Consider the following 14,404-nt stretch of genomic DNA (forward strand, 5'->3'; position numbering starts at 1 on the left):
TTGCCTTAACTCACGGCCCCTTCGCTAAATTTTTCTGTCCCGGTGCCGGCAGCGGGGATGTGCGGAGGGCAGCGGGGAAGAGCCACCGGCGCGGGAAGATGAGATGAAGGAACAGGTGAAGGAAGACGAACAGGGAAAGGACGGCAGTAACGCTCTGTGGGAAAAGCGCAGGTGCTGCCCAAGCGCCAAGAGGTGCAGGAGAACAGGAGAAACTTTTATCTCTCGCCGGCCGCAAACCTAAGTGTTAAAGTGCGGAAACACAGCGCTGCCTGGGGAATGGCGACACTTCCATGGAGAAAGCGCCACGGGCAGGGCGGGAAGGCGAACTTCGCGCATCCCCCGCGGCCGCGGAAGGGAGAGCCGGGGAGGGGACGCTGGCGGGGCGGAGCGGAGCCGAGCAGGAGCCGGTGAGGGGACGCTGCCGGAGCGGAGCCAAGGAGGAGGCAGGAGCCGGTGAAGGAACGCTGCAGGAGCGGAGCCAAGGAGGAGGCAGGAGCCGGTGAGGGGACGCTGGAGGAGCGGAGCCAGGAGCAGGAGCCGGTGAGGGGACGCTGGAGGAGCGGAGCCAGGAGCCGGAGCCGGTGAGGGGACGCTGGAGCAGCGGAGCGGAGCCGAGCAGGAGCCGGTGAGGGGACGCTGCCGGAGCGGAGGCAGGAGCAGGAGCCAGTGAGGGGACGCTGGAGGAGCGGAGGCAGGAGCAGGAGCCGGTGAGGGGACGCTGGAGGAGCGGAGCCAGGAGCAGGAGCCGGTGAGGAGACGCTGGAGGAGCGGAGGCAGGAGCAGGAGCCGGTGAGGGAACGCTGGAGGAGCGGAGCCAGGAGCAGGAGTCGGTGAGGGGACGCTACCGGAGCGGAGGCAGGAGCAGGAGCCGGTGAGGGGACGCTGGAGGAGCGGAGCGGAGCCGAGCAGGAGCCGGTGAGGGGACGCTGGAGAAGCGGAGCGGAGCCGAGCAGGAGCCGGTGAGGGGACGCTGGCGGGGCGGAGCCAGGAGCAGGAGCCGGTGAGGGGACGCTGGAGAAGCGGAGCGGAGCCGAGCAGGAGCCGGTGAGGGGACGCTGGAGGAGCGGAGCCGGGCGGCAGCCGGAGCTCCTCCCGCGGGGCGGAGCCGCGGCGGGCGGGCCGCGCCGGGAGCGCGTAAGTGACGCAGCGTTCCCGGAAGCCGCCCGGAGCTGCGGGGACGGTGGGAGAGGCGGGCGGGCTCTCGCCGCGGCTGTCGGTGGCTCGGCGGAGCCCTCCAACTCCATCCCACTCTGCTTCCATCCCTTCCCGTCCCGTTCAGTTCCATTGCCTGCCGGGGGCCATGTCGCTGTTCCAATCCGCCCTGGACTTCCTGGCGGGCCCCGGCTCCCTGGGAGCCGCCAGCCGTGACCAGAACGATTTCGTGGGGCAGACGGTGGAGATGGGCGACATGAAGCTGCGCATCAAGCGGGTCATCGCCGAGGGTAAGAGCGGGCGGCGGGGCCGGGCCTTGCGGGGCTGGGATGGGCTTCCCCGCGGGCCTCCTGCTCTCGTTTTCCCCGTCTCCCGTTCCTACACCGGGAGGGTTTCCTCCTTGGCAGGCCGCGCCCGGCTGGGGGCGGGCGGGCGACGGCCGGGGCGGCAGCTCCGGGCTCGGGAAGGGCTCCCTGTGGCCGTGCCGGGACAGTGTCCCCAGGCCCGGGGGGGATTCGGTGTCCCCCGGGTCCCGGTGGGGATTCGGTGTCCCCCCGGGTCCCGGTGGGGGTTCGGTGTCCCCCGGCCCGGGGGGGAGTTCGGTGTCTCCCCAGGCCCGGGGTCGGTTCGGTGTCCCCCGGCCCGGGGGTCGCAGCAGTGCTCGGTGTTAATTCTCGCCTCAGGAACAGCCACCGAGAGCCGCTGTGTTGTTTCTTCCCTTGCTTCGTGGTTTAAAATGCCTTCATCACACAACAGAACTCAGAGGAGTTGGTAGTCTGTGATGGTCTTTATAACCTACCAAGGACCTCATGAAAAATCTGGATTTCGTGGTGGTTTTTGTTTGTTTGATTGGTTTTTTGTTTTTGTTTTTTAATCACAATGTATAATATTCTGCCAAACATGCAAGGTTGCCTCTGTTGTTTGGGGCTTTTTGGAAGACTATGGAATGCAGAAAATGTGTTTGCTTTAAACACGTTTGTCAGGAGACGTCTTACTGTGAACATAGACTTTGCTAGAGTACAGAGTGTTAAATATCCAGGCAGTTTCCAGCTTCGGTGAAGCTTTGGGTAGGTAGCCTGGCACACTGCTTGTTAATCTGTTTAAGAAAAGATTATATGTTTGATAGATGCTAATTTCTTAGATATTATAAAAAGTTTGGATCATCTTAATGCTTGTGATCAGAGAAAATACTTTATTTCCTCCAGCAGAAGAACCATTGAAGGCTACTCTCAGAAGACTAAAATGCAGACTTTTCTATACTATTGCAGGCAAATATTTCATTAACTTTGTAGAGATGGTTGATGTTATTTAGGTTAGATACCTCAAAACTCTGCTTAGGGCTCCTTTTGGATGTTGGAGTTTCTTCTTGTAATTATCTCATACTAAGTAGTTTTCTGCTGAAATCTTGGTGATAAGCATAGAAGAAAAACTTGGTTAAAATTAGCTAGTTCAAACTGCTTGCAAGCTACATATAAAATTTTTGAGCTGTAAAACAACAACAACTAGGTCTTCACTACTGCTGTATCTTCTTAAGGGCAATAATTTGTTCCTTGAATGCTCAAGCACTTTTGGCATATGATCTTAGAGAAAACCTGTCAGTTTCTTATGTAGTAAGTTGCATTTTAAACAGCACTAGATGTCATGTCCTCCTGTTCTGCTTTCAGCCTTTACTTACAGCTTCTTTACAGCCAGAATTGTGACTGAAATGTAAGCACTGAGTAGAATGTGAATGCTAAAAGAACTGTCTGTGCTGCTGATACTGTAAAATTCTTGCTGGCAGTGACCACAGCAGTTACTGAAGGACAAAAGAAAGTTAGGGCAGGAAGCTATTTTTGAGGTATATATACTATTTGGTTCTTGGTTCTGGAGCAGGTACTTTAACACTTTACTTTGACAGCAGCCTGCTGTTTCCCAGAATATGGCACAGGCATTGTAAAATGTCAAGGGAAAGATGCCAGGTTAGATGACTTAAAGCAAATGGAGACATACTTTAACTCTACAGCTCTTTCTGTAACCACTGCTTTGTGTTCCACGTTAGTTGCAGTGTTATGGTTTTATTTTATGCTATTTTTTTGTTCATTTTGCTAACTGAAGTTGGGCTAACTGCTTGCTTTTTCTGGAAAGTATCATTTTCCTAGCCAATGTAGCCAGTCTAAAAGAGCCCTTGCAGTATACTGAGTATAAAGTTAAAATAGGTGTAGAATATAAAAATCCCAGCCTCTCCTGTGATCTTCAGACTTGAATTTGTCTGTAGCATATAGTTTATCTGGACATGTTGTGGTACCTTCTGATACATTGATCCACAACTGTGGCTTACATGTATTCCTTTCTCTGGTTACAAATACGGGATCTGTTTATCTTCTAGATCAGTTCTTTCATGCCAGATTCCCTTCTGGAAAGTCAAGTGCTGCTTTCTGAGTCTGGATTTCAAATCGGTGGTAAACTGTGTGTCATCTGCCTACGCAGACTTTTCTGTAGGCTCAGCTTTGTGGCTGGTGTGAACAGCGCCTGTGGTTTAGCGTTGCACGGTGTCGTGTGGCGGCACGGGTTCAGTTGTTTCCGTAGCCCACAGCTCATTCCATCTCTGCAGTGTGCACCAAATCCATGTTTGGCTGTGCTCTGGGCTGAGATTTGTTGCACAGGTCGCTTGGATGCGTTTTCCTGGTTGTTTCACAGAGGTGCTGTGCTGGGGTAGGACTGGGCTGGTTGAAAATACGGTGTGCTGCTGCAGGAGGCTGACAGCAACCCGTGGGGGATGAGCTGGTGATGATCTCTTTTGCTGATACCACCTCTAAATGCAAGAACAGACCAAGTGTGTCACAGATTGGACTGAGCACTTCCAGACTACGGTATCCTGTTTTTTTTTCCTGCTTGGACATTTCAGTAGCTCACTGCAGATAAGATTTTAGAGGACCTTGGTGGAGGCCTTTACATATAATCCCTTCTTGCTCTTGGCATGAGGGTGGCTTCAGGTGTCATGCCTCTCTTGGATCTTCCTATTAAGTGCACAGACTCCCCCACAGTTTTACTTCAGTAAAATAGTCACGGATTTCCTGCCTAATTGGGGAATACTTTTGTATATGAGACTGAACAATTTAGAATAAACCAGATTGTGTGAAAAACGGGGAGCAAGCAAGTTCTGTAGCACACATTTAGCAACCATTCTTCACATGTAATGAAATCTTATGCTTCCTTTGAGTAACAAACATTGACAAAAAAGCACACAAGAAGAGAAACATGGTGAGGAAAAGAATGCATTATTCAATCTGTTTGATCTGAGTCTAAAGCTTTTACCATAATGAAAAAAAAATAATTCCTTAGTCAGAAATATAGCTAGCAATAGGCTACAGCCTTAAAGTCTAGGTGCAGACTTTAATTTTTTTTTTTTTTTGAGTTTATGAATAGATATCACAACTTGAAGCTACGTAGGTAGGTGACTTGTTACAAGCTGTTGTCTGTCAAGGTGAAACCTCTGCAATTAAAGCAACTTTTTTTTTTTTTTTTTTTCTTCTGGGCTTCCTCAATATTTTGAGTGTGAACAGACATCATTACCGTTAGCCAAGCTTATAGGAACAATTCTATGGTTTCTGCAACTACTGGATTAATAAGATAAAGATAACTTAATTAAGTTCAGGTTTTTGGGTGGATTTATTTTGTAAACCTCTAGCAGCAGAGGCACACTTAATGCTTAATGCCAAGTTTCTGTGAACATTGTTTTATTTGCTGGCAGATAGGGGGAAAAAAAGATGATTCCTAAAGAACAACTAAAGCACCTGTCCTAGCAGCTGTCCCACTTCCATTTTCTTTACTGTATATGCAAAGACAATGTTTTCAACATGGCACAGAACAGTTCAATTTTTTAAAGCTGTTGTTTCTTGGCTGTAGCAATTCCTGCTTGCAGGGGAGCTCTCAAAGTTTGAAGATACTGTACCTCTCTGCTTCTCAAGGGTGTGGAAAAGTGTACAGATCTTTAAGTTTGGGCCATCCTTCATTCTTGAGGCAGTTTCATCATGTTACTAGGACTTGCAGTGGGCACAAATACATGACTGAATTTCAAAAAAACCCAACCAACCAAACAAAAAAAACCACAAAAAAACCCGCAAAATTTTGAATCAAATGCTTGGCAACAGTAACAGAGCATCTTTTCTGTTTTGCTGCTCTGATAGAAAGTCTTTCAGTTAAAATACACTGTAACTTACATGCCAGGCTAGAATTACGGCGTTGCAATCAATCTAAACTTGAAACATAAACCACTGAAAGTTGATGTGGAAACAAATTTGGTCAGTATTTAGGAGGGGAGTAGACAAGTCGTATCAAATAGTTACAAACAGGGAGCTACTCACACCCTCACTTTCTCATGTCTAGTTAGGTGTGTAATGAAACAGTGAGTGAACAGTAACAAGCACTGTTACATGTACTTGATGTCCCTATTTCGATGCTTCTCTAGCTGTCATTTTACTTAAGCTGCTTATCTGAAAAAAAAAAAGAATTTGTGAAGATACGTAAAACAGGAACATGATAAAAAAGAGCAGTTTAAAATCCAACTTGATGTGTAAATACAGTGAAGTATTATGTGACACCTAGGTTTGACTTGAGGGAGAACCCAAATCTCTTGTTTGGAAAAGCAAGAGTCTTCAAATCTCTGTAAGGGAGTGATGAAGTACTGAAGGAGCACTGCCTGAGGCCTGTGGTGGTGCAAGGATAAGTTTAGAGTGCTTGCTAATAAATCAAGCAAATGAGGTAGAGTTGGTTCCTGATTTTCATGAGACAGTGTGGTGCTCTGTAGTGAGCCTGGTTCTGTGAAAGCTTGTGTCTACAGACAAGAAATAAACCCAGCTTTCTTCTGCTGTAATTTCTGAACTAGAAAATTCTGAGATGACCTTGGAGGGCTTGGGCTGTCTTCTGAGATGGAGCTCTGAAATGCCTCAGCAATGCAAAACCTGTCTCCCTGGGCAATAGCTGGATGGGTGTGCACATATCTCTACACTGGTGATCTCTATGGGGGAATACCAAGATGATTTTGCTGATACAGATATCCTCAGGAAACTGTCTTAAAACCATCTACAAACATTTACATGAGTTGAAAAAAGGAGTGAAAACACCCCAATGTAAATACATTCTTTAGACACCTCTAGAAGTTGTTCTTCTCTTAACTTCCATTTTACCATTTACCTCAGTTAGGTCTGCTGTACAGGTGTTTGTTGAAAGTGCTTTTAAAATTATTTTTTCTGAATATTTGTAAAATATGTTGGTCAGGGAGCTTGGAGTAAACTGTTATGGCAGAGGAGAAGTTTGCCAGTAAACTGGTCCCTACTGAGGACCTATTAAGACTGTTTTAATAGGCTGCTTCTTCAAGGGAGCCAGATTCAAACTGTAAATGAAACTGTTTTTACAAATGAAGCAGTAGGACTAGTTTTACTTTTTATTTAAGAATTGTTTTCACTAACAACAACAAGAAGTTAGAAGTACCTTTACAACATGCTCTAACTTTTTTGGTATCCCAGAAATTCCATGGAATTAAATTTGGTTTCTGCTATAGTGCTGCAGTAGTAGTAAACCAAACACTGAGTTGTATGGAGCTGAATTTCGTTCAGGTGAAAGAGTGAAAACGACAGAATGGGAAACTTACTTGAAGCTGATGTTTTGAGAGGGGTATAGTTGTAAAAGGTGAGCGTAGGCCACAGCAGTTGGATATAAGGCAGGTGCAATGAAGAAGGAATTAACACGGCATGATACCACTGGCTTTTCTCTGGAGATCTGGAACTCCATTCTGTTTAGCATTTCAGTACTTGACAATAAAGTGCAATCACTGATTGAGAGTATGTAACTATTTTAAGCTAGTTACATACTCTCAAACTTCTGCTATCTCAATGATGTTTGCACAGTGCTCTTGAGCAAAAGGAAGTGTTTGAGAAAATAGATAGCTTGATAAAAAGAGTTGGAAGGGTAATATTTTATGAAATAACATGTTGCAGTTTGGTAATAACATTACCCTTATTGTAATGTGTGCTTCATGTGCTTGAAAATGCTTTCTGACAAGATATTTATCTTAAAAACAGGAGGTGTATGTTTAGCACTTATCTTCCTTAGTTATTGTTGTTTTTTATACAAAGTGTTAGCCATGTAATGCTAAAAAATTTAATTGAAATTATCAGGTAATATTTGCTGTACTGAATTTTAGTTTTATAAGGACCTCTAAAAAAATGGCTTCATAAAAAATCTGCATATGGAGATTTAACAAAATGCAGGAAAGTAACTAAGTCAGTGTGCTCTTTGCATATGTGCAAGAAAGGAATAGAATATCTGAACTCTTGCTGAATATCAGCAGTCTTGACCAGATGCTGAAAAATGTGTACTTGGTACATTTATAAATGTATCTAAATTCATGTATTGATTCTGTTAGACTGAAAAGAATAATGTACCTGAATATTGAAATTAAAACTGATTTAATGTGCCTTCTTCTTGTAGGGGGTTTTGCTTTTGTCTATGAAGCTCAAGATCTTGGAAGTGGCAAAGATTATGCTTTGAAGGTAATATTAATTTACTTCACTATAGGTTTGTAAGATCTGTCTTTTGGCTTGATATTTTAGCATGATAATTAGTCCTTGATGTATGCCACTGAGCAAGTAACTTGGAAAAATGCAGTGTATTAGTGGTGTTTGTAGCCCACTATTTAGAATGGTTATTCCAGTTAGAACCCTATACTTCATACTTGGGTGACAAACAGGGGAATTGGTATTTTAGGTGTCGCTAATCTTTATTTTTATATTTGGTGTATAAGTTATGATCCAGTCCAAAACATTGTGTTGCACCAGTAAAAAGAATATTTCATAGTTACCTGAAGTGAAGCACAAGAATCTTTTTCACTCATCAGAAGCAGATTTAGCCTACCTTCTTACTTGAAGAGTAAACTTCCATAGTATTAAAAATAATTTGACTCATTGTTTAAGCATTTGGCCTGGTACTTTTTAGGGTCACTTTTCTGGATTCTTGGTTTCTAGAGGCTTCTGGTAATCAGATGTAAACAGGGTTATTTGCATGAGGGGTGGGAGAGGTAAGTTGGCATTACAGCACCAGTAATAACTTTGACTTTTTCCATTTCATCAGTAACAAAATATGTGACCAAAGCCACATACTATAACTGTTCAAAAGGTCCTCTAGAAGTAACCCCATTAAAAAATAACAGGTAAAAGGTGACCCATTACTATACTTCCTCTGTTATATAAAACCAGTACTTTTGCAGAGAATGTTCAGGCTGCTTGTAGTCAGATGTTGACTGCAAATCCAGAAATTCCAATTCTAGAAATAGTAATTCTTAATTTTGTTACTGATTACACAAATACCGTTGAAAAAGCATGGCTACATAATCTGCAGGAGTTTAGTCTAGAATGAGTTGAAGGTTGTTGCTGAATATTTCAGACAGAAGGTGAATCTTTCCTTGTTAGGCCACAATGCTGCAGCCAGGAGACTTTAGTGCTTTATATATTGGAACTATTAGAGCAGTTACTTTAAAGAGTGTCAAAAATTACAGCTGCTCAATTATCACTAAACCTGAATAGTCCAGGTAACTGGAAAACTGGGTATTATTTATGACAGAATGTCAAAACATACAATAAGCCAGCTTTGTTTCCTGCCCCATTACAGTTCCTTAGGTTTTTGACTATAGTTTATCCTTCATATTCTGCAAGAATAAATCTATACCTTATTATTCTGTAAGATTCAGTAACTATATCTTCTCAATTATTTTATTTTTTTTTGCAGCGATTGTTGTCTAATGAAGAGGAAAAGAACAAAGCTATCATTCAGGAAGTTTGTTTCATGGTATCCTTTTCTGTGACATATTTAACTGCCTGAGATTTCTGGGTAACAAAAGATTGCTGTACAGATTCTGTTTTTCTTCATGCCTAAGAGGGCTGACATTCTGCAGGTCTGGGTTCATGGTTTGTCATGAATCTGGTATAATGAATCAACATCCAAAAAGTTCGGTTCTTCAAAAATTGGAGAAATACAGCGTGTGCAAATAATTTTTGTAGCCAGTGTAGACTATGCCATGTACTTCTGGCAGGAAGTTAAATTCTTATTTGGGTGTTTTTGCAGCCCTGTGGATGTCATCAAGAGACCTTTTGACTTCACATGATAGTTAGATCTTAAATAGAATTCCCTTACATGCATTGGATTTATTGCTCTTTGCTTTTACTCTCAATGTTTATTGATTTCTCCTTTGGATACATCTGGCTTTAAGAAGCAGTGCTAGCTATTAAGGAAGACATTTCAGTAGTCTACATACATTGAAAATAAGCAGATGTTTCTCAGTGCCCATGCTGTCCTCTTTATTTTTAGTGATGTCAGGTAGTAGGGTATAATGTCATCTCAGTGTGTTTTAAATCCTTGATTTTAGTAAATTCAATATTTTCTCTCTGGCCTGGCTCCTCTTGGACCCTCAGTTTGTTTCAAGAGTCAGTTATTCAGCTGTGGTATACTGATGTGTTCCCTTCTGAGCGTTCAGCTTCATTTTGAATTAGCAGGCAAACCCACTGATCCTAATTTAAGCCACTCAAACTTTCTGTTTTATGATTGCTGATATGTTTGGCAAAATCTTAGCCTAAACACCACGTATGAGAAGTACTCTTCCAAGACAGAATACCATAGCACTATACATTTTCTATCTACTCTGACATTATCTTGCCAAGAGTAAAGAACTCAATGTTCTTTTTGATGTTTTTCACAGCTCAAAGTCACTAAAGCACATCATCATGTGTTGTACACATGATGAAGGGTTAATTGTTGCTAACTTTGAGACGAGACTGTGAAATGCATTTAATTCCTTCATCTCTGCATAGAGGGTGGTGGAGTGATGCGGAAGATCAGATTAATGTGAATTGTGTGGATCCAACTTGCCCTTTTTAATAGCTTTGTTCTACTTACAAAGTCTTTTTTTTTTCTCTCTTCAGACTTGGTGAATGCATCCTGTAAATAGATTGTGTTTGTCTCACAGGCACGAGTCTCAGTGCATACACGGACAGGCATAATGCAACATAACTTCCACTGGCAGGAGCTGAGATCACTTACACTGTACCCCCCTTTACATAGCTCAAAAATGATACCTCAAGTTTTTGAACTGAAAATGAAACATGATAAAAGTTTTAGCATGAAAAATTATTACTAATGATGGGAGGATAAATTCCTTGTCCTTTTAGACCTCTAATTGTTTTGAACTCTGTTTTAATTACTTAAAATTGAAGCATGGCATACTTAATACTTCTTCGGGAAAGATAGATGAGGATACAATAGCCCTTTCTTGACCAGCCATCTAGAGAAGCAGCTGATAATTAGAAGATGTCCCTGCTATTCCTGCAGGCAGTCATTGTCAAAAAACAAAAAGAACTAGCCCTGTTACTGAGTCAAGTTTCTTCTGAGCTGTAATCATAAGGATTTAAATTTTTTTTTTTTGACTTAATATTACATTACCTTAGATTCCTTTCTCAGATTTCTTATAGCTGAGGCATGTATTTCCCTATTTTGCTTAGGCTATTGATTGCAGCTACTATGCTTTCTGTGGTTTTAAGCTAACATTTCAAATGAACTACTGGATGCAATAATATCAATGAACTTGGGTGTCATCTTCCTTGAACCTGTTATCTCCAGAAAAAACTTTCAGGTCATCCCAACATTGTCCAGTTTTGCTCTGCAGCATCTATAGGAAAAGAAGAATCAGACACGGGGCAGGGAGAGTTTCTTCTGCTTACAGAGCTGTGTAAAGGTAAACTCCATTTCTTTTCCCAGCACACTTCTGACAGCTGTTCTGCACAGGTTGCTTGTTAACTTAAAAGCTTGAATGACTGTAGAAGATAGCATGGTTCAGTGGAGCTAGAGTTCAGTTAAGCTAGATCCTTATAGGATAAGGATCATGGTTTTTTAGACTACAGTTTAACCTTGTCTTAAATATATGGTAATCATTAAGTTTTTTGTTTGAGACTAGTCAGAGCAAGGAAGAGTAGGAGTAGTTCCTTAGAGCACTCTTTCTTTTGTCATTGTAGTCAGTGTGGACTTGCCATTTTCAGAAAATGTATTTAATACAACTCAAGATTGTAAGTCTTTCTTGAGAAGGGTCTATTTGTGTCAAGCATTCAGAATTTGCAGTGTTTTGTGTGTGCTTATGTGAATTTCTCTCACTTCCTGCAGGACAGCTTGTGGAATTCTTAAAGAAAGTAGAATCCAAAGGACCTATCTCTTGTGACACAGTTTTGAAGATCTTTTATCAGACATGCAGAGCAGTGCAGCATATGCATAAGCAGAAGCCTCCTATTATTCATAGAGACTTAAAGGTATGTTACAATATTTAAATAAAGGCTGAACTTCTGCAGAGCGAAGGAGCCCGTTGGGCTGGATCAGTGTTAAAAACAATTCTTGAGCAAAGTGCTTAGATCTATTGCCTTACCATAACAATTGAGTGTGAAGATCATCACTGAAATACTTGCATCTCTTCAAACAACTTCTTCTCCTTGTGCTTGCTGTTTAGGAACTGCTTGTACTCTATATGAAACAAGCTGGCAGAAAAGTAGTGCATCATGTTTTGCTGATTGAGTTAGCCTCCGTGTTTTGTTTTTGATAAAATAGTTACAACTAGTGAAGTGCAGTTCTGGGTTAAGTAGGTGTCTTAATAGAAGAGGTAAAGCTTTGAAAGATAAGAATGTTGAATTATCTGTGAAAGATTACATTGCCATTGAGAATGTGTAGTAAGTGTTAATTTTAGAACTGGTGACTTGCGCTGTACTTCAGTGCTTCTTTTTAATTTTAATTGTAAAATTTGAGAGGCATAATTCAGGTTAGATTTTGTTTCTTTTTTTGTTGCTTGTTTTGTTGTTTTTTTTTTTTTTTCATTTGCCTTTACCTGGAATCTATAGGCTTATCCTGTAGAAAGTGTTCTACCTTTAGAACCTTTGGAGATTTGAAAGGAGTTATCTGGGTTTGAATTTTGTATTTTGAAGACAGGGGTTCACCTTTACCTATTCAACATGCTTTAGATGAAGAAACCCTCATTATCAGTGAGACTCTGCTGTACTATGAATATATTTGAATTTTCCTTAGCATAAAAAAATAAGACAGAGGATATTCTTATTCTTGGAATAGTGTCTAAATTTCACATGTGACTATCCAGCCTGATGTGATTTCATTTAATATAAAAATAGGAAAATTTTTTCCTCCTTAAGTAAGCATGTACTAAATTACTTTGGGGAAAAGAAAATAAGACCACTCTTCTAGAAGTAAGTGTATTAGTTATTTTCAACACTCTCAATGAAAGCTTTGATGTATAGATTAGTATACCCCATAAATATAAACCTAGCTTTGGTGACAGAGCACTCCTTTCCTGGGTTTTTTGCTTGCTACCATTGGACAGGCTTTTAGTTTGTGAGGTTGTGTCAAAGACATGTTAACCATTCTTCACTGAAATTTCTATATGCTGTTGTAGAAAAGGTGCATCTCTCTTCTGAAAAAAAAAAAAGTAAAAAAACCTATTTACGAATTAATACACAATTTCTTTCATAGCCAGCTGCATAGACATTGAGCTAGTGCTGTAATTCAGAACTGTTTTTTCTTCTCAAGGAATATTCCTTCCTGACAGAGATGAAACATGGGACAAAGACAGGAATTTGGTTTTGTGAAGGTCTCATGTTGCAGAGACTGCAAAACAAGATTAAATTATTGTTGTGCTGCAAGAGGCAGAGGCTTTACTACAGCCAGGAGCCAAATAGGGATCATTTAACTGTGCTACCCTTTTTAGCAGTCTAAACTAAGGTCAGCAACATAGAAAACTGTAAGTCAGAGTTTTGAGCCAATTAACTTTGACACCTTTTCCTAACTTTATCCAGAGGTACAAATTTTTATTTTTCAGTCCTTTTGTGATTATGACTCCAAGTGCATCTGCCCAATACTTTTACTCTTTCCTTAAGCTCCTTCCACATTTCAATTAACAATACGGGATGGTTGGCATTTATGAAGTAGAAAAAGGCAGGGATAATGGATGAGCTCTCCAGGCATCACATGGTTCTGAAATAGCTGTTTTCTGTCTCTGCACAGGGTCACAGGTGCTTCTTTATGGGTGTCTCCTAGCAGCCTGCTTCTCTACTAGTACCTTCCTGGTTTTTGCCTATAGCAGTCCTAACCTTCATCCCACTGCAGCTGAGCTAACAGTGTTCAGTTTTATGCCTGAAAACATTTGGATGCTTCTACAAGTTCTAATCTGAAAAACTGGCCTTTTCTTAGGCTCTGATGAAATTACATTTTTTTTTCCCTGAGGTTTATTTCTTGCTCTCTGGAATGTTTCTGCTCTCTGGAATGTTTCCTGTTCATGGTGTGCTTGGTACTTCCTTTCAAAACTTGGCTATATTGTTACCATATAAAACTACAGTAATAACTGAAATCTTTGTTTTCCTCTAAACAATATTTTTGGCTGAAGTGATTAGTTTTTATTTGTATTCACAAGTAAGATGATATGTATAAAAGCATTTGTGTTAGGGCAAAAAAGACACGTTTTTTAAATCTGTTTCTCTACATTTTTTGAAGGTGGAAAATTTGCTTATTAGTAATCAGGGGACAATTAAGCTTTGTGACTTCGGTAGTGCTACAACTATAGCTTACTATCCTGACTACAACTGGTCTGCACAGAAGAGAGCAGTGGTTGAAGAAGAGGTGAGACTATTTTAATGTGATTTAATTCTAATATCAACAGTGGATTAATTTAACTGTTATTAATAATCTGGTATTAATTTGTGAGACATCTAAGACAACTGAAGAGTCTTTCTGTTAGAGTGTTATTTATAAAATTTTGATTCTGTATTTATTTTGCTTGAGTTCAAAAGCTGTCTGCAGTTACAGTCATAGTCTGTGTTCTGTAGCTACATGTAGAAACACTACTTCAGCATGGTCAGTGTCCATTCTGCAGTCTGCTGTGAAAATAAAAGTGGTTGCTAGTGCTTCTTTTAGTTGCTCTGGACAAGAAGTTGGTTGTGCCACAGTCATGTCCGTCTTCTGATCTCTTTTTCCTCAGTTGAATGAGAGGCAAGTCTGCTCAGCAGAATAGGAATGGACAGTATTGCAGTGCCTTGGACTACAGCAGCCAAATCTAGCATGCAGTGTACTTTTGTAAAGTGTGTATGTTCTTAGTTTAGAGTTGACAGTAGTGCTAGTAAATCTGGTGTAGTACATCAGCGGGAGAAATACGCTTAAGTTCATGTGTACAACTTCTGACATC

General features: G+C 41.5%; 1 protein-coding gene across 2 annotated transcripts in view; it reads left to right on the plus strand.

The window, feature by feature from the left end:
• The first annotated feature begins 1,132 nt into the window (after positions 1-1,132).
• Positions 1,133-14,404, plus strand: part of GAK (cyclin G associated kinase) — a 65,483-nt gene continuing 52,211 nt past the window's right edge. The window contains exons 1-6 of one of the 2 annotated variants that reach the window (XM_030258987.4): positions 1,133-1,442; positions 7,621-7,682; positions 8,914-8,973; positions 10,798-10,912; positions 11,335-11,477; positions 13,717-13,842. In XM_030258987.4, coding sequence (XP_030114847.4) covers positions 1,301-1,442; positions 7,621-7,682; positions 8,914-8,973; positions 10,798-10,912; positions 11,335-11,477; positions 13,717-13,842 — 648 coding nt within the window. In that variant the 5' untranslated portion in view covers positions 1,133-1,300. The remainder of the gene's footprint in view (positions 1,443-7,620; positions 7,683-8,913; positions 8,974-10,797; positions 10,913-11,334; positions 11,478-13,716; positions 13,843-14,404) is intronic. The other variant, XM_030258986.4, reaches the window with a different exon arrangement.

This window comes from Taeniopygia guttata, chromosome Z, assembly GCF_048771995.1.
Source record: "Taeniopygia guttata chromosome Z, bTaeGut7.mat, whole genome shotgun sequence".
NCBI lineage: Eukaryota > Metazoa > Chordata > Aves > Passeriformes > Estrildidae > Taeniopygia > Taeniopygia guttata.